Source organism: Alligator mississippiensis, chromosome 1 (genome assembly GCF_030867095.1).
Source record: "Alligator mississippiensis isolate rAllMis1 chromosome 1, rAllMis1, whole genome shotgun sequence".
Taxonomy (NCBI): domain Eukaryota; kingdom Metazoa; phylum Chordata; order Crocodylia; family Alligatoridae; genus Alligator; species Alligator mississippiensis.
The window spans coordinates 105,642,028-105,662,366 of NC_081824.1; the positions used below are offsets into that span (position 1 = coordinate 105,642,028).

The window sequence follows — 20,339 nt, forward strand, 5'->3', positions numbered from 1 at the left end:
AAAGAAACCTAATCTTCTGGAATCACAAAAATATAAAAATAAAACAGTATCTTGCCATGTATTTTATAGTCTAGTAAAAAAGAAAGAATATAAGTGGTTATTTCTGAATTTATATGTTTGGAAAGCAATTAGATGCAACAGCAGAACACCTCATACAGTGGGTATATTTAATATGTTCATTCAAGTTATAGAGATATTCTCTGATCTAAGCATAAGAATACTACTGGAATTAGTATATAATTAAAATAAGCAAACTTACTGTGGATAGGTTAAACATAAAAAAAAGATGTTAAATACTCAGCATACATCATTATTTGGCAGACTAATTTTAATGCATCATGCAGGATGCACTAGATTTTCTTTTCAAACAACCATACTGAATAATCGGGTGCAACTGATTTTAAATATCATATACACAGTTATTGAAAATAAGATTATTATTTGCTTGTTTCCTAATTCTGTATCATGCTTTTTTCAGTCAACCTTTCTAAATTACAAAATTAACTGAATATTACTTTCATTCATAATAAAATGCCATAATGTAGATTTACTAGAAACAACAGCTACACGCTTGCTGTATTCTATTTAAACAATCTGAATAGAAAATGAAAATAAGGCATCTTACCTTAGACCAAAGATATGAGACTGTTCATAATTGAATAAAGAGTGAATTTTAGCTTCTGAATTCAAAATTATAAGTCTGTCAATGATATCCTGAAAAATATAACATTAATGTAAATTCTTTATGAATTTATTTACATTTCTAACATATGTTTACTTATGTATGAATGGTTCTTGGAAAGCATAGCACTACTCAAGGAACTCAACAGGTTTTTTTACAAATTTATTTTTAAGACATTGCTGGTCTTTAGAGCTCCATCTCCCACCAAAATCAATAGAGAAACTCCCAGTTACTTCAATGGTTCAGAAGCAAGCCAAATACCCATTTTATTTATAGACATAAAAGTATATCTCTATCAAAGGACATGAATACAAGCTTTTACAATGCAACTGTTGCATCAGCATGATTTTGTAGCAATCCCAGTGTAGCAAAACCTCTTCCATTCATGATCAGAGGTAGGAGAACTTAGCTAAATTGCACCACTACAAGCACATGCAGATGTAACATTTAGGTCATAACTAGGGCTGCATGCTTCTGAGCTGCAGTTTCCCCAGCTGTTTAAAGTGACTACAATGATGCTTGTCCAAATCCTAATGTCACTAATTATACATCAAGATACTGACACATCAATACTTTAATTTCTATTAAACCTAAACACATGAGAAAGATAGCAAGGTATTACATTTTAAAAATATGGAAAATTAGTTTTATTTAGTACCTGGCTAATTTATTTAACACCTGTGGTGCTGATCAGTCTCTATAGAAACAAAAGATGGCCACAGGAGATGAAAAGCAGTCCAGTTAGTCTCGCATCCAATCTAACTACAGCCAGTACCATATGTTTCAGAGGAGGACAATTACAGAATAACCAGCTCATGGGGAACATATTTTCCCTAACTCTGTAAGGGTTTCATTTCTCTAATTTTATTTTTTAGCCTACAGTGTCTATTGTAACTGTAAACAACCAGTGGCTGCCTACTGTTTCTCCACAGTTATAAATGAATTCTCTCTCCCTCTGGTTTGTTTTATATTCAAATAGCAATTTCTAAAGCAATAATTTAATTAAAAAAAATACAACTACAACACAAAATTCACAAAAACATCCAGTGATGCCATTTTCTTAGATGCAAATGTTGTTGGTGGCAGCCCCTCAATTCAAGGATGATCTCTACCACAGCTCACTGAAGAGTCTTGAGGTGACTAGAAGCCAGTCCTTCAGCCACACACTTGCCTGAAGAAGTTGTAGATCTTTCCACAGGGGAGGGTAACCTGTAGGCCAGGATATCTCTCCTTTTCCTTCCTCTGCTCTCTTTTCTGCTTCAAAGGCAAGATGTCTTGGGCAGCTGGTTGGTTGAGGATGTTGAGGTTGTGGCACAACTGAGTCAGTCAGCAGCCAGCTCCTCCCAAGTCTTGACATCAGCATCCCTTTTCTTGAGGTATGTCTTCAATATGTCCTTGCAGAATTTCCTCTAGCAACACGACATCTTGTTTCCCGTGGCAGAAGCCTGCACATGACTTTGTTTAATGTGAGGAAGCTGGTGTACGGAAACAGCAACCACACACTCTTAACAAGGTGGACATGTGAGCCTGGTTGCAAGGGAAACCCTAGACAAGAGGAGACCTCCATCTTGTCTTCTTCTATTGTTATAGTGGTTGAGATCCTGACCTAATTTGCTTCTTCTTTCACCTAATTTACTATTAAGGACTTGGAGTTTAGACTGTATTGTGTCTAGAACCTCTCCTCATGCCTGCTTGCCATGGGCGACCCTGCCAGAGGAGTGAGAGACTCTGGGTGACAGCTCTGAGGATAGCTGGGACACAGAAGCCTCTCTACAAGGTCTCGGTCATGGAGAGGACAAATCAGTCAAAAGAAACAAACCCAGGAAATCTTTAATGGCTTTGTTTACTCTGGATGAAATCCAATTTGTTGTATCTGCTTCTTGTTTAAGATGCATGGCCTCAGGAGCACCAGAGAGAATCACTGTCTGACTCTAGACCAGTGTGGCTGGAAGCCACACATTGCACAGGCAATCCTCCCAACAGTGAGTACCATTGGTGCTGTCCCCACCAGGCAGCACCAGCAGTAAGCACCCTCCCCCAGCTACGCAGGCTGCGCAGGCAGCACACAGACCCCTACTGCACAGTAATGGGTCATCAAGCATCCAGGGTCTGCAGGACACGAGTTAGCCCTGCTATAAATCAATGAGAAACTTCAACACAATATTAAAGAGAAATTTAGGATCTTATTTTCACAAAATCCATTAGTTTATATTTCAAATTTTCATGAAATTAAGTTACCAATACAAGTAAAGTAACATCCAATATAAGGTATAAAAGTTTGGGAAAAGAAACTGTTTAAAGCAGTCTCTCATATTTAAAATGTATTAATGATTCATTAAGGATTGAAAAAAAAAAAATGTCTGTTTGTGTGCACAGAAAGAAACTTAGATGTTGAGGTATTTTTGTCTGACAACCATAGCATCTTCTCATATTTATAAGCCCTAGGAAGGACTTTGCCATGATGGGGCAGAGATGAGTTCTGTAAACCTTGGAGGGAGATAACTGGGCCACTGGTAGTCATTATGGAGAAATAAAATTCTAGAGGGAAACCGAGGAATGAGTACATTTGTAGAGACGCTAAGGAGTAAAGCTGTACAGCAGCTAATGCAGATATAAAGAGTATAATTTGAAGACTCTATATCAGTGTACTCTAAATGAGTACAATTTGAGGACTCGACATAGATCTTTATATCATACATCTATGCAAGTAAAACTAGCATGATATTAAGAAACACTTTTTACAACTCTAGACAAATCACTTAAACTAAAAGTTTTGTTAAAAGTGTGCTGTATGCGCTTTTATCCCCACCATAAATTAAGAAAGCTACAAATCACTACTAAAGTTTCACCTAAACCTTGTAATCTTCAAAACACGGAATCCCTTTCAACACAGGACTACTCCCTTCAGTGACTCACAAAACATGCCAGCTTGACTCTGAACAGAAGTATTCAAATCACAGAAAAATGGAAAGATACTTCCTCATTGTATCACCTAAATGTACCTAGAGAATGTAACAAAAATAAAAACACTAACTTCCTGATCCAAAAGACAAAACTACAAACTAAAAACACTTTCTTTTTCTTGAAATTAACAGTTGTCTAAGATCCTGACTTCTGGCTGAAAACTTGCTGACTAATCCTATACATCACTGCAATACAAATATACCATTTTGATCCATTAACAAAGATCTAATTTTAACTGCTTTCAAGGTTAGTGTTGAAATTTGCATGTGATGTGTGAGGCGACAGGGAGAGACATTTCTTTTGAGTGTGGGGGACAGTGAATAAACTAAAGTGAGGAAGGTGAAACCACTACTTAAGGTCACTACATTTAGATTATAACTTGACTAGTAATTTTGCTTTTACATTTGGGTTGTTGCCATATTTGCCTCATGAAACCTAACATGCTACCTTTTTAAATGTTCATGCTGAAGTTACATGTAAAGCACTCAGTACTATGGGGGTGGCATTACAAATGTTCTTAGGTCGCTTTGCTCAAGAAAGAGTGATTTTAATTAAAGTAACATAATAAAGATCTTCAAATTAGGTAAAAATTTTCAATTACTCCTAGGATTTCAGAGTGAAATTTATGTTAACACAGAGTACCATGTGCATATACTGCCCTCATGCTGTACACAATAAAAAATACAGAAAAATAGTTTTAAAATATAATACTAAACAGCAGACAGAGAAACTATTTTAATGTTAAGATGATATTTGTTCAAAGTAAAACTATATACTATTATATTTAGAAAAAAAATACTTACTATAATACTTGTAGGAATTTCTCGGAGAGAATATTCAGGTTTATTTGGTATATCCTGGTTACCTATGAGCTTATAAATAGCAGGATAGGATAGCAAGTTTACCAGAGCTAGAAAAGACTGAGGGTAGGGGAGAAGAAACACTGATTCATTAAATATTTATAGTTGCAGAGCCAAAATACATATTCACTTTTAACTAACATTAAATTATAACAATATCAGTTTCTTAGGGTTAGGTATTGGCCTTACCCTAACAAAGGTACCTTGCTCTACGAAGTGAAATGAAACAGCTAGAACTACCAATCAAACACCTATGGATCACTATTAAGAGCCACTGGCAGGCAAATCTATGCAGATACTAAAAGGACAGTATTGCCAGTGTAGTATATAAGGACTGTGCAGACTTTAGGACTATTTAGAAGCATATAAAAATCAGTGAAAGCTGGGAATTCTTCCATGGAGAGAACTTTAGAATTTGTTTAGATGCTACACAACTTGTCTTGTACTTGTAAATGTTATAGATCATATATACATGTGCATGTAGCTGTCCCTGATTCTCAGACAAATTTACCGCTATCAGAAAAAGAGCAAATAAAACTCATGTGAATCAAGCTACCCATGAATCTGGTATCAAATTAATTTAATCCCATACAAAACCTTCAGTCAATTTATGTCTACGTCTATTTTGGCCAACTATGTGCATATATTATTCTAATGCAACACCTGTATATCTGAATTTGTCATACTACTTTAAGACCTTCCATTTTTTTCCAAGATGATCCTGTATATCATTATGATATAATTTCAAGAAATCCTTGCAGCACTGACCCTCATGACTACATAGGGATCTGTGTCATTCAGTTATTATTTAAATATTATACTATAACCATTTTACCATATGTACCTAAAGTGGAAAAATGCTGATGAAAACTTAAGCTAAAATTATATTTGACATGGGATGCAATGCATAAAGGGCCTTCATGACAGCATCTGTTTATGTATGTGCAGTGACACCAAACTGTAGAAACCTGGATAATTTCTTACCTTTTGGCAGCTCCGGTCAATGGGATCTACTGGAGTAGATTTTGGACGAGTTATCCTAACATCATCCCTTCCACATTCCAGAACAGCCCACAATTCTGTTAAAAGTGCTTTTATATATCCTAAAATTGAATATTTGATTTAGTCATAAAAATGCTAAAAGTACCATTAAAATATATATATATATACATATATATATATTTTTTACATTCAATACATTGAGAATTCTCAAAGTTATTTATATGGATGAAATCTTGAGAGAGAAGGCTTTGGGGAAAATTTTTTTTAATATTAATGATCTTATGATCCACCCAGCTTCCTATAAATCAGAGACCATCACTGTGACTACTACAGAAGTCGCTCATAAGGAAAAATAGTATCACTACAAATTATTTCTTGAAGTATTCTTGGGTTCTTTTCATAGATCATTTTGCTGGAGATAAGAAAAATCTAGCAGTGTCCATGTGGTTCTCATAGACCACAATTTTGGGAACCACTACGCTATACAATATAATATACACTTGTATATAGCTATACAATAAAAACAAGGATGTAGGATATCTTGTCAGTACATAGCTCACTTATTTGCATAATGAAACAGAAGTTTTACGGTAGTATCAGTGCCATTTTATAATAAAAATCATGTGGTTAGCCAATTTAAGTATGACGACATTATAGAATCATAGAAAATTAGGGTTTGGAAGGAACCTTACATGGTCATCTCGTCCAACTCCCTGTTCAAAGCAAGATCAGTCCCAAACGTTATCATCCCAGCCAAGGCTTTGTCTACCCACGTCTTAAAAACCTCTAAGGACAGAGATTCCACAACTTCTCTTGGTAGCCTATTACAGGGCTTTACTATCCTCCTCGTAAGAATTTTTTTTCTAATATCTAACCTAAACTTCCCTTTCTGCAACTTGAGACCATTGTTCCTTGTTCTGTCATCTGCCACCACTGCAAACAGTCTAGCTCAGAGGTTTCCAAACTTTTTTTTTTAATTGCATACCCCCTTCCAGATTTACCAGCTGCCCACATACCCCCACAAGCATATTTTTATATTTTAACCCCTTAAATGACAATTATTATTGTAATGAAAATTAAATCCACCATTACACAATTTCTCCGGCATACCCCCAGAAACGTCTTGCAAACCACCAGGCATAGGCGTACCATTGTTTGGGAACCCCTGGTTGAGCTCTATCTTCTTTGGAACCACCTTTCAGCTAGTTGAAGGCTGCAATTAACCCCCTCCCCTACTCCCAGTCTTTTCTTTTTCAGACTAAATAAGCCCAGTTCCCTCAGCCTCTCCTGATAAGTCATGTGCACCAGCCCTCAAACCATTCTTGTTTCCCTCCACTGGACCCTCTCTTCAATTTGTCCACATTCTTTCTACTGTGTGTGTGGGGGGGGGGGGGGAGGGGGGTCAGCAAGACTGGACACAGTAGTCCAGATGTGGCCTCACCTTACCAAATAGAGGGAAATAATCACTTCCCTTGGTCTGCTGGTAAGACTCCTACTAATGCAGCGCAGTATTCTGTTAACCTTTTCACAACAAATGCACACTGTTGACTCATATTCAGCTTGTTGTTCACTGTGACCCCCAGGTCCTTTTTCTGCAGAGCTGCTGCTTAGCCAGTCAGTCCCCATTCTGTACCAGGGCATGAGATCGTCCTGTCCTAAGTGCAGGACTTTGCACTTGCTTTTATTGAACTTCATGAGATTACTTTTGGTCCAATCCTCCAATTTGGCTAGGTTTCTTTGAATCCTAGACCTACCCTCCAGTGTACCTACTACTCCAGCCCAGCTTGATGTCCTTCACAAATTAGTTGAGGGTGCATTCTGTCCCATCATCCAGTATCAATGTATATCTTCAAATGAAAATGAAGGGGAAAGAAAAATATACAACTTCTGTACATGTGCTACTATAAGTGCTAAGCAATACTTAAGACTTTATTCAGACTTGAACAAATGCATTCTGGTGTAGCTGAACATCTAGGCTGCTTATTTAAAACTTCAGTTGTTTTTTATACAAATAGTCATAAAATGTGGTTAGGCTGCAGATCTAAAAAAGATAGATGGATTTACTTAAGTAAATCTCCAGTTCCTTAGAGACTCCAGATGTTAGTTCTGGACAATGTTCATCTACCCCAAGGTTTCTGTCATACAATGTACCTAAGACTGAATTCTGTTATTTGGCAAATTTAACTGGTATATGGATTTATCAGAGGGATTAGTGAGAAAAATTGGGCTGTAGGAATAGTAGCTGGCAGAGTTAAACAAAACAAGATTGAAAAAAACTTGTGTTCTATAGAAAGTTGTCTAAAAATAATTGGTGGAGGTTATTTCAGCTTCCTTGATTGGAGGAGTTTGCCTGCCTTTTGTGACAGTGTATGTACACTGTGTCATCAATGTGTGTCCCCAGACGGATGCTCTCTGGCAAACATCATATCCATCCACACCTCCTCACACACACATAACCCAGAAACCTGGTGGTAAAGCCATTCCAAAGGCATCTTCCCATGGTCACTCATGAGACCCTCTGGTATGCTTGAAAGTGGTGCTGGAAGCATCAGTGAAGAAGCTCCTCTGCTTCATTTTCTTGTTGGTTGCATTTTGATTCTAGTCATACCTGACTTAACCTTTTAACATATTTAATTCATGATAAGGCAATGTGTAACTACTGATAATTCAGTTACCTGAGCTCTCCAGAGCTACCGCACCTGGAGATGTTGCTGCCATTTGTGTAACAATCACTCCATAACCAAATTGTTCACATCCATTCACCTATTAGTAATAAATATAATAGATAAAACAAATCTAGAGGCCATAATCAAAATATTCATGCTCTCAAAATCATTTTACATGTTTTTATTTTTCTATAGTATTTTAAAATCTGTAAGTAAATACATTGTTAGATATTAATGTTTTAATAGTACTCCCTTTTAAACCTTGCAAGATAATACCACGACACAAGCATGTTTAGCAAATAAGGAATTTGTTCAAACATAAGAACACAAAAAGTGCCATCCTGGGTCTGATCAATGGTCCATCTAGCTCAGTATCCTGTTTCCAACAGTGGCAGGGGTAGATGATTTTGAGGGAGAGCACTGAACTGGATATATCTAGAATGATCTATCAATTCATTACTTGTCCTAGCATCCACCATAACTGGTTTAGACATGTCAGAGGTAACAACTCCAACTAGTCTGTTCAACAGCTATTAATAGGTCTATCATTCATTTGTCTCATCCGTTTTTGAACCTGACTATGTTATCTGTTTCTACCAACTCCTGTGGCAATGAATTCCACAAGTTAACTAAATGCTATGTAAAAAAGTGACTCTCCCAGGAGAAATTAAATGTCTGTACATGGCCTGGCAGAATGAAATATGACTTATGGTATTTTAATGTTTTTTTAACTGTACTTATATATGAATGATGTCATCCCAGAGCATTGACCAGGTTAAAGATCCAATCCCAAAGCCAAACTCAAGGCGGGGGGGGGGGGGGGGGTCCATTTGAGACTCAATATTAAAAATAATATTTGACATTATTGATGACATTTTTCAGAGAAGCAAAAGAAATAAAACAATACAGTAAATATAAAGAATGTTGAATTATATTTTAAACCGACTCTTCCAGAAGTTAACTGATAAGCAACAGTTTATGGCTTTACCTTCTAATTATCTCTACCTTCTAAAAATGAGTAATTGTATGAGAGACTGCTCTGCCTACCTGGAATTTTTTTGACAATCTGCTGAACATAAAGCTTGCACATTCATTTATGGTGCCTGTTTTCTGCAGCAGAAGTAGTCCTTTCGGAGTAGATGCAAAGTTTAGCAAATCATCTAACAAAGTTTCTTCCCATACCATACTGAAAAGATTAGCAAAAAGATTGTTAATGCAGTGGAAAAACAGAGGGAAAAAATTACAAACAACATACATTTTTTGCCCTGAACCTTTGTTCCTCAAAACTTATTTATTCCATCATATTCCAAGATAAAAATGTGCCCACAAGAGTAAGATACTAAAACATCTATTGGAAAAATGAAGCTCTTAACATCAAAGGAGATATGCCTTTCTCTCAAGAAGAATACTGGCTTTCAGGCAATACACTGACAATCTTGCTACCTGATATTTTGGAGTGTAAACAGCATTGAAACAAACAGTGCTTTTAACTAATAACACATCAAAGCCATACCAGAAAAACTGCATCAACTATTTTGTTTTACTACTAATGAATTATATTTTTCTCAGACAAAGTTTTCTCCACGAAAGACAGCAAACTGTGAGCCAATTTTACACAACTATGAGGTGTCAGGAAGCACTCTAAGTATCTTTAAAGCCCTCTAATAGGGACAGCAAAATTGGGGAACCTCAGCTCAAGAACTGTGATTTCTTATAGCTACCAACCCTAACCCTGGCAAAAGCCTAAGAGTACATGAATACATTACAATAAGATCAACCTAACTAGAGTTAGGATGATCTAAATGCTAATCTGTGTAGATGCTTGGCAGGGTTTAAACTAGGTCAAAAATGGCAGGCCTGATCTAAGTTAGTTCACCTGAGTAGGTGAATAACTTAGGTCGGAAACAGGTTAGTCCAATCTACCAAACATCTGCATCTGGAGCTCAGCCCCAGGTCAGGGAAAGCCCAGCTACTCACCCAAGCCCCAGAAATGCGCCCTTTCTACCCCCTACCCTGACCATGCTATTTTTAGCCCTCAACTCCCCCCAACCCACCCACAGACTCAACAACCCCCCCCATAGACTTGTCACCCCAACTCCGATCCCACCAACCCCTACATAGGTCCACTAGCTCTCCCCAATCCTTCCTGCTCTTCTCCTCACTCCAAGTTACCGACAGCAGGTTCCCAGCAGGGCTCCCAGCACCAGCAAATATGCTGGTATCTGCCATTCCCGACCTAAAATCATGCAGTTTAAAGTAAGCTGCATGATCACAGATTGGGTGCAGCAAACATTTGTAAGCACCTAAGAAAAGAAGTCAACACATTTAAGCTATGATAAAGTTTAGTATTGTACTCAAAATTATGTGCAAATATACCAAAGTAGCAGTACTTACATATTCTGAGACTCTTGATTTACTGAGGAAAAGGAATCTGCACTAGCTACAGGAGTTGGAATTCTTTCTGCAAGCAAACTTGTCTATAAAATAAATAATACAGCTAATATTCACAGCATTTTAAACAGCAGCACATAGTAGTAGTTTTTCACTAAAAAGGATAAAAAGTGAGTATTTCTGTAGACTGGTATAGAAAAGATTCCTTGTTTTAAAAAATTTTGCTTAAAAGAAAAATAAAAGATGTTTGTAGTCTTGCTTTGTTTCTCATTTAAAAGGGTCCCCATAGTACAAAATTTCACCCCCCGCCCCCAAAAGAAAAAAATAAATCAATGATTTATTCTATCAGCATGGCAGAGATACTAAAAAATGCTGGAATCATTATTACATATTTGATATTTAGTTGATCTGGCCTGAGGTGTTGTGAGCCTTCTGAATCAACTTTACTTAATAGTCTAAATAATCCCATCAACTTTCAGCAAGAGAAAAAGAATGGACTTAATGGACTTCATGGGGATGTTAATGTAAAAAGATATTGAAACCAGTTATTTAAGAAACTAACATTTTAGTCAATATTAATTATTTAAGGTGGGGAGGGGGGGTTAGCATTTAGGGGACATTTCACAGCTTGGTCAAAAGAAAGTGAACATTACACATTGTAAATGTATAATTTTAGTGAGCATAATAAAATTATATTATTCCACATTCACATGATCAAATACATCTATAACAGGGCTGTGAAGTATATTTTTCTGACCTGTCAAGTCTCCTTTTAATATTTATCTCATGACAGCATCTACCCTAGAATTCTACCAGCATCTATCTTAAACACAGGCTATATGATATTGCTTCCAGCATTCAAATTATCTTGGAAAATATCACTAGTTATCCATTAAAACCAGCAACTTCTACATGAGTAGGAATCTATCATACATGTTGGTATCCCAGCAAAGTCTGGAAACCTTAAAGCTCTTTACAAATGTTTGTGGTTTAAATCAATCTAAAATTCAAGTTGGAAGAGCAGAAAATTTGGTGTGCCTTACCAGTTTGTTCATCATTAATACGCTGAATACAGAACAGTCACAGTGCAATCTTAATGTGACCTCCAATGCAACTTAGAGAAATAATACATTGCCAATTCCATATTTGATGGGGTTTTTTTCATTCTCAGTATTATCCTTATAGGACATATTTTTGTCTAATTTTTTTTTGATATTTTTGTCTAAATGATCTTCTGTACAATGACAAGAGATGTGAATGTGCATAGGGGTGTGTAGATATGCCTAACTATAGCACTTAATCAGAACAGGTAATTGGAAATGCCCATCAGAAGCTTGTGAGTTCCATATCTCTAAAAATTAAACTAAGTAACAGGTTAGTTCAGGTAGATTGAATAGCATTTTCATTATAAAGTGCAAAGATAGGAAATCTACTGAGTTATATAAAAATGACAACACCATATATATATATAAACTAACTCCCTTACTTTCATGGAACTGTAATCTAGAGTTGTCAAAACAACAAAGCCCTAGGTTTCAGATCAGGTTTATTCAATTATAGTTTATCATGATGAATTTGGAATTCTAGGCAATTACATATTTTATTTTCATTTAAATAATAATTGATCTTTGTCTTGCATTTATGAACAAAAGGAGTACAGGTCCTGTATTTATGAACAAAAGGAGTGAGAAACATCCAAATAACACTGGGATTCATAGCATCTGTTATATGCCTATAAATTGCTGTTTAAATTTGCATTTGTGATTGTTTATATTACTCTGAATTACTACTTAATTCATATAATTACACATGCATATTTATATTTACTTTTAATTATAATGTGTGTATCAGTAATATAGAAGAAACAGTACCTTTTTTCCCCTTTCTTACTGCCCCATTTTCAGTCTCATTTTTACAGGACTAGTTTGGTCTCTGTAAGCAAATATTTTTAGGAAAGTTTGAAACCAGCTTTCAGTTATTCAGTTATCAGTTTTCTGTTATGGGGAACAGTGGTAGACAGTTAAGTTACATTAAAGGCCACTGCCCACTGAGCCAGCTATAAGTTGATGCATGAGAAACAAGGATTTTTTGGTAATATTGGACATATATAGTTGGGAGAGATGTTAGATAAGCTTTTGGATGCAAAGTACCCTTCCTCAGGTCTGGTAAAGAACTAGATACAGCCAGCCTAAGTAAATACTGAATAAAACAATTACTTTTGTTTAACTCCAAAACAGTAACTTAAAGGAAGAGAGAAGAAAGAGTTTTGGAGGAAATATCTTTTACTGGACCATGTATTGAGTTAGGAGGAATATCAGACAAGCTTCTGGATACAAAATATGCTTCTCAGGCCTGTAAGTAGTGGCTATAAGGCTGTGAAGTCAAAAGCAGACAGCCATGATGTTAACTCCATTCTCTGTCATTGTCTACAGAAACCACGCTTTAACCATGCTAGCCAAATGGGCTAATAGGAACAGTGTGATTTTTTTATTTTTATCTCATGAAAAATAAAGAGGGCCATGGCAACCAATATGTATGATCAGCTCACCTGAGTCATCAAAACAGTAGGTAGAGGACTGCATGGTTTATTCACTGAGTTTCTTGTTAAGATAAAAGCTACATAACTCTTGAGGTTGCAAAAATAGTGGTCTCTTGGCATGCTTCCTAAGGTATAAGAGAGATTTCCTGCCTGCAAATACTGTAAGGGTGCTTGTACATGTGATGGGGGTTTAGTCCTCAGGCTTTCAGTCTATGCCCCTTAAATTGGAATAGTGGATTTTTAACTGAATTTCAATTTAGGGGCTTCCATCACCATTACAGCGAGGAGCCCAATCCTTTTTTTTCCCCAGCAGAGCCTGCCCGCAGCCAGAGATCAAACTCCTGACGGGCCAAGCAGCCCCTGAGCTGCAGGGGGCCCTGGTCCTTCCCTCTGTGGTGGAAGAGCCCCCAGGGCTGCCTGGGTCAGCTGCTAGCAGGCCTGGTGCTATCCCAGCTTGGAAGCAGCACCTGGCTGGATCCAACTTCTCTGAGCACATCCACGGAGCAGCACCCTGTGCACAGCCCCACCGCGTTCCTGCTGCCTGGGACTGCCCAGGAACAGGCTGACTTTCCCCTGGGGCAGCATGGGGAGGTGGAAGACGGGCAACTTGGTGTGCTGGTGGCCAGAGAAGGCAGTAGGGACAGCGCACGGCATGCTGGAAGCCCACCCAGCCTGAACTTCCCCGAGCCTGCCCAGGCATCCAGCACCCTGTGCACAATCCCCACTGCCTTCTCCAGCTGTGAGCACACTCAGCTACCCTCTTGCCGCCTCCCCACACTGCCCCAGGGGCAAGCCAGGCCATTTGCAGGTGGTCCCAGGTGCCGGGAAGGTGGCGGGGACAGTGCATGGGGTACTGGAAGCCCCAGCAGGCTCAGGGAAACGTTGGCATCGACACCTACAACACAGTCAAATGGGTCACTAGTTGGCTGGAGGGCCACACCCAGAGAGTGGTGGTGGATGGGTCATTTTCGACCTGGAGGGATGTGGGCAGTGGGGTTCCGCAGGGCTCAGTCCTTGGGCCTGCACTGTTCAACATCTTCATCAGTGACTTGGACAGGGGTGTAAAAAGCACCCTGTTCAAATTCGCAGATGACACTAAGATGTGGGGAGAAGTGAGCATGCTAGCAGGGAGGAATAGGCTGCAATCAGACGTAGACAGGTTACAGGGTTGGGCAGATGAGAACAGGATGGGTTTCAACACTGAAAAGTGCAGGGTACTACACCTGGGGAGGAAGAACCAGCAGCAGACCTACAGGCTGGGGAACTCCCTTCTCGTCAGTGCAGAGGCAGAAAAGGATCTTGGAGTCATTATCGATGCCAAAATGAACATGGGCCGCCAATGTGGGGAAACGGTCAGGAAGGCCAACCGTACCTTGTCATGCATCCACAGGTGCAACTTGAGCAGGTCCAAGGAGGTGATACTCCCCCTCTATGCGGCACTGGTCAGGCCGCAGTTCAAATACTGCATCCAGTTCTGGGTGCCGCACTTCAGGAGGGATGTGGCCAACATGGAGCAGGTCCAGAGGAGGGCCACCTGCATGATCAGGAGTCAGCAGGGCAGGCCCTACGAGGAGAGGTTAAGGGACCTGAACCTGTTCAGCCTCCACAAGAGAAGGCTGAGGGGGGATCTAGTGGCCATTTACAATCTAGTCAGGGCGGTCTAACAGGTTTTGGGGGAGTCCCTGTTCCCCCAAGCACTCCCAGGAGTGACAAAAAATAGCGGTCACAAGCTGGCAGAGGGTAGATTTAGGCTAGATATCAGGAGGTGCTACTTCACTGTCAGGGCGGCTAGGATCCAGAACCAACTTCCAAGAGAAGTGGTGCTGGCTCCTACCCTGGAGATCTTTAAAAGGAGGCTGGATGAACACCTTGCCAGGGTCGTTTGACCCCAGTACTCTTTCCTGCCATGGCAGGGGGTCGAACTTGATGATCTGCTCAGGTCTCTTCTGACCCTACAAACTATGAAACTATGGATCCAGCCGAGTGCTACCTCTGAGCTGGGGCTTCACTTAATAGATTGGGCCCCTCACCACTTCTTCCTTCAGCAGGTGCCTGTGGCTGCCAGATATCTGCTGAAGAGAGAAGCAGCGAGGGACCCAATCCTTTTTTCAGAGGAACCAGGGGCAAACTGGTTCCAGATTAAGGGCTGCAACATTACAAGTAGCAACGTTGCAAACTAAACTACATGGGGATTTGGTTTAATTTGCAACATTGTAAACTCATTTGAAACCCCCAAACCAGGCAGACATGGTTTCCTTTAAGCCACACAAAGGAAATTTTTGTCACGTGTACATTGTGACGATCATCATGTGTACAAGTGCCCTAAGATCTCCTAACATTTCAGTGGTGCCCAACCTAATAATTCCAAATTTTCAAGTATTTTTTTTTCAGTTGTTTGTCTGAAGCCTATAAAATCCCTTTTCTAAAAATGCCTAATACATTATCGCTTTTTGTTTGAAATAACAGAAGCAGGAATCAATAGCAGAGACTACAAAAGCATAACATTTGGTAATGGGAAGTGTTTTGTTTGACATTTACTGAATACTGACCATAGGCAGGCCACAGTGCTAAGGGAGCGCCTTCACAGTGGTCAGAAAGAAATAACCTATGAATAACAGGACTGCTCTAATGCCTCCAGAGGTGGTATAAATAGCTTAATTTAAACATAAGGCATGGAAATTCTAAGCTGCAGGAGGTTCAGAAGTAGGTCCAAAGACAATTCAGTGAAAATTGGGTTTACAACAACAATATAATCACTCTAATGAAGTGCCTTGGCAATTCATTCTCATGTCACTACATCAGAACTTAAACAATTTACTTCAAAGAGTGAAACATTTAGACAGTAATGTTGCATGTGTTTTGTTTTACAAATGTACTTATGTATGCAATAAGATTACCTTTTTCCAAGCCTCAGCAATGGATTCATGCAAACCATAAGGAATCAGTACCTGCAGACCTTCACAGGTACTGTACATCTGACGGCATACAAAAATGAAAGCTCCTTTAAGGACTGGTAACAGGTCAGATCCAGAAAAGAGAGAAATGTTGTCATCAAGAAGTTCCTTTGTAAACTGAACAATTGTATGAACTGCTGCAAGGCTAGAAATAAAACAACATATTGGAAGTGCTGTTCTGTAATCACTCGTAATACTAATGCTTGAAGTTCCTCATTTTGCTTATCCCATTAAACTTCTACAGTGAGAATGTAAAACAGACCTCTGGCTAACTGCAGCATTGAGGTCATGTCCCTTTAAACCGAGCCCTAAAAATGAGGAAAAAAATTCATATTCAGCCACAGGAAATAAAACAGTCAATCGGACATCTTCCTTTGACTATAGGTCCAAATTGAAGTAAGTGAACCAGTTTCCTTTTACCCAGTTTAAAGGCCTATAAAACACATGGCAGCTTTCTGCAACTAAAAATCCAGTTGGGAAAAACAACAAGAAACACGTTTTTAGTGTTGGCATCTGTACTTCTACATATAACCCAGACAAAAATTCCCTAGTTCTTCATTTCCCTTAGTTGAGGCCTGGTTCTGAAGTTTTCCATGTTGGAAGGAGACTAGAGTGCAGTTATTTCTTGTCCGAAATATTTTTCTCTGATTCCCTTTTTGTTCAGAAACATCTGCTATCTATCTATAGCTATGGGCCTCCACTCAGGAGGCCTGCTTGACAGTTCCACCAAACATCCTAACCAAGCCCTACATGTCAGCTATTACCTTATGAACTGGCAATTTGGCTATTTTGAAGGACCAGTTTCCACTTTTGGATACAGTATCAGGATTTAATTTCTTCATGCCCAACACAAGGGGCACCCCTTCACAAGGAGGTAATCAACACAAAGCTGTTCCTCAAAACTCAACATGAAAATTCAATTTCCATGCAAAACAAGATAGTTTGTTTTTTTCAAACATTTTTCTGTTACAGCAAATACATCAACAGGACCTTTGGCCTCCATTGTAACACAATACAGTGTCTGTGCTCACATACCAAGACCTCCAGGTAGGGATTGTTATTCAGGCAATGTATCCATGGAGTCGGGTATAACCACCTGCATATTCTCAATCTCCAGTCAATATATGTACCATCAAGGCTGGTCAAATCTAACTGTTTTGCAGATTAAACATTTAATCTCATAAAACAGCCTTTTCAGAAAAGATAGTAAACTTAAACTATGTTTATATGAATCTCCTTGTTTACAGTTATACTATGCAGATAAATGACTGATGCAAATGGGTAGATGCATATGACCATTCCCCATCATACAGTCAACTCAAAGGCAGATATAATTCAGCCTATGGTATCAGTATTTAGTGTACTATTTGGCATGCAGAATGACCTCTTCTTACGAAAACCTCAGGTTTGTACAAGAGAATATATTCTATATCATGAAGCACAAAGTATAGTAGCACAACTCTATTGGCACAGATATATTTAAAATGCGCACCATTTCTAGTTATAAGTGGCTCTATTCTTACACTACTTAACTGTCACAAGCATTATGTTGATCCACAAAACTTTATCTTTTTATGTTGGTTGAAATGCTACATCTCACAAATTAAAAAGCAAAAATTTTAACAGTGAGTTACTCAATGCAAAAAGAAAGCATTAGGCACTATATAAAATATAGGAACAGTTGGATAACATAACCCATGTTTTATAAGTGTAATATAATTCATTAAAGTAATTTCTTACCTATCCTGTTTGGTAGAATTTGCTTTTCCTCCATAAAGAAGAAAAGAAAGACCGTCTTCTACATTTGCAATCCTTGCTAAAATGTCAGCTATGTGCATTAATGTGGTCTCAGGGCAACTTATATACATCTGTTTGATCTAAAAAAAAAAGTTTTAAAGTATGTTACACTGATTTTTTTCTAGATTATTTTCATTGAAAGCTGGCCCACATACATAGTAATTAAAGGTCACCTTTATGATGGATGTTCAATGGCCTAAACAAAACAAGTACCTTTTCAAATCCCATCATATAAAAATCTTTATTAGAAATGGCACCAACTACGATATATAATGATGTTAGGAAAGTCCAAGGACCAAATGGACACAGCGAATGAACTACCTTCCCATATAGACTTTTGTGTGCATAATTTTTGCAGTAATATTAACTTAGAAACTGATGGCGTAAAACTGATGCACTCTCTTAATGTGGATAGTTATACCAGTACAAAAATGTTTAAGTGGTATGCAATATACCAATATAAATAACTGTTAAAAGTTATCTCTATTACTGTGTAACTGTGTCTGCACTAGGGGACTAAACTGAATATTACCTTGGTTTCTAAACCAATACTTAAATCAGGGGATTGGAAGGGAGCTCAGTTATGTAGTCTGACCCCTGTACTGATACAGGATGTTTTATTACTAAACTAAACCAGAGACAGATAGATAGATGTACGCAGAACAGTCCCTGGGGGGGGCGGGGGTAAATAGGGGCGCCCACCCCAGGCCCTGTGCTTTGGGGGCCCCGCTGAGTGGGGCAGAGCAGCAGCAGTGTGGAGCTGGGCGGAGCTTGGCGGAATGGCGGCTTTGTAGCCAGCTACTTGCTACCTCCCCACCCAGCCCCCCCCCCGTCACTACCAATGGCAGCGGCAGTTTCTTCAGGTCCGGGGCCTGTGGGATTGGAGTTGGGGCACGGCCCCGCATGAGCCAATTTGCCCCGGGCCCCGCACCCTGCTCGGGTCAGCTCTGGATATCTGGCCTCTTTTTTTTCAAAATTTCCAGTTAAGGAGATCATTACAGAGCAGGAAAAAACAAAAATACCACCACCACCAAACTGAACAAACAAACAAATAAAAAAACCTAAAACCTCCATGTAAGATAAACATGAGGCTTTTTTACACATGCAAGTGCTGCAGTGCTGGATGCTTCAAAAAGCACCCAGTGCTGTAACACATGCAGTTGTATAAGCAGTGAAATGCACATTAATGCAAAGAAAATGGCAGCGGTGCATTTCTGAACTGAAACACCTCAGACATGCTTTAGTTCAAAAGAGCACCACCACCATTTTCTGCATGCTGACATGCATTTCACTAGTTATACAACTGCAAACGGTGCAGCGCAGTGCACATCAGCTTGCATGCAGACCAGAGTTGATTAATCAAGTCTGTTCCAAAGCAGTGGATCTGTAGCACATCATGGGACAAAAAGGTGTATTTATAAATGCCCAAGGTTCTTCAGCAAAAGGTTTTAGATATATTGGTAGAGAGTATAGGGAAAATAGCTGTTCTACTGCCTATTTTTTAATTGCTACTAGAGTCTCAAGGATTAACAATCTTTTACTCTCCCCAAAGAGAGTAAAGGATTCTATACATTTCATAGACATTAGGGGCTGGAAGGGACCTCGTGAAGCCATTGAGTCCAGCCCTGCTGCCATAGGTATGATGTCTGCGGGGATCAAATGATCCCAGAAAGATAAACATCCAAATGACTCTTGAATGACTCCAGAGTAGATACTTGCACCACCCCTGGGGGGAGTGTGTTCCAGGCTTGGACATCCAGACAGTGAAGACATTTTTTCTTATTTTCAATCTAAATTGGCCTTCCAGCAGTTTGTGGCTCTTGGACCTTGTTATTCCTCGGGGAGCTCTGGTGAACAACTGTTCTCCCAGATCCTGATGCACTCCCCTTATGTACTTATAGGCTGCCACCAAGTCTCCCCTGAGCCTTCTTTTCTCCAGGCTGAAGAGTCCCATGTTCCTCAGCCTCTCCTTGTAAGGTTTGCTCTCTTGACAGGTGGCTCTCCTCTGGAGTCTCTCAAACTGGGGGCCCAAAACTGGATGCAGTGCTCCAGTTGTGGCCTCACCAAGGCCGAGTAAAGTGGAAGGATAACGTCCCTGGTTTTGCTAGACACGCATCGATGGACGCATGCCAGAGTTGGGTTAGCTTTGCCGGCCACGGCATCCCATTGGTGGCTCATGTTCATTCTGTGCTCAATCAAAACCCCAAAGTCTCTTTTGGTCATGGTGCTAGTGAGCGTAGCACTACCAAGTCTATAAGCATGATGCTGGTTGTTCCTCCCAAGGTGGAGCACCCTGCACTTCTTTACATTAAATGCCATCAGGTTTTGGTCCACCCACCTTGCAAGGGTGTCCAGGTCAGTCTGTACCCCCAGCCTGTCTTCTAGCGTGGCCACCACCCCCCATAGTTTAGTGTCATCTATGAACTTTACCAGTCTGTATCTGACTCCTGAATCCAGATCACTAATGAAGATGTTGAAGAGTAC

The 20,339-nt window shown here is 39.3% G+C and overlaps 1 protein-coding gene across 3 annotated transcripts in view; it reads right to left on the reverse strand.

The window, feature by feature from the left end:
* Positions 1-20,339, reverse strand: part of TBC1D32 (TBC1 domain family member 32) — a 167,205-nt gene that overhangs the window by 88,580 nt on the left and 58,286 nt on the right. For all 3 annotated transcript variants that reach the window (XM_014611068.3, XM_059733326.1, XM_019479552.2), the window contains 8 exons: positions 17,799-17,935; positions 16,002-16,203; positions 10,569-10,651; positions 9,222-9,360; positions 8,184-8,271; positions 5,491-5,609; positions 4,450-4,566; positions 626-714 (listed from right to left, as the gene is read on the reverse strand). In XM_014611068.3, coding sequence (XP_014466554.1) covers positions 626-714; positions 4,450-4,566; positions 5,491-5,609; positions 8,184-8,271; positions 9,222-9,360; positions 10,569-10,651; positions 16,002-16,203; positions 17,799-17,935 — 974 coding nt within the window. The remainder of the gene's footprint in view (positions 1-625; positions 715-4,449; positions 4,567-5,490; positions 5,610-8,183; positions 8,272-9,221; positions 9,361-10,568; positions 10,652-16,001; positions 16,204-17,798; positions 17,936-20,339) is intronic.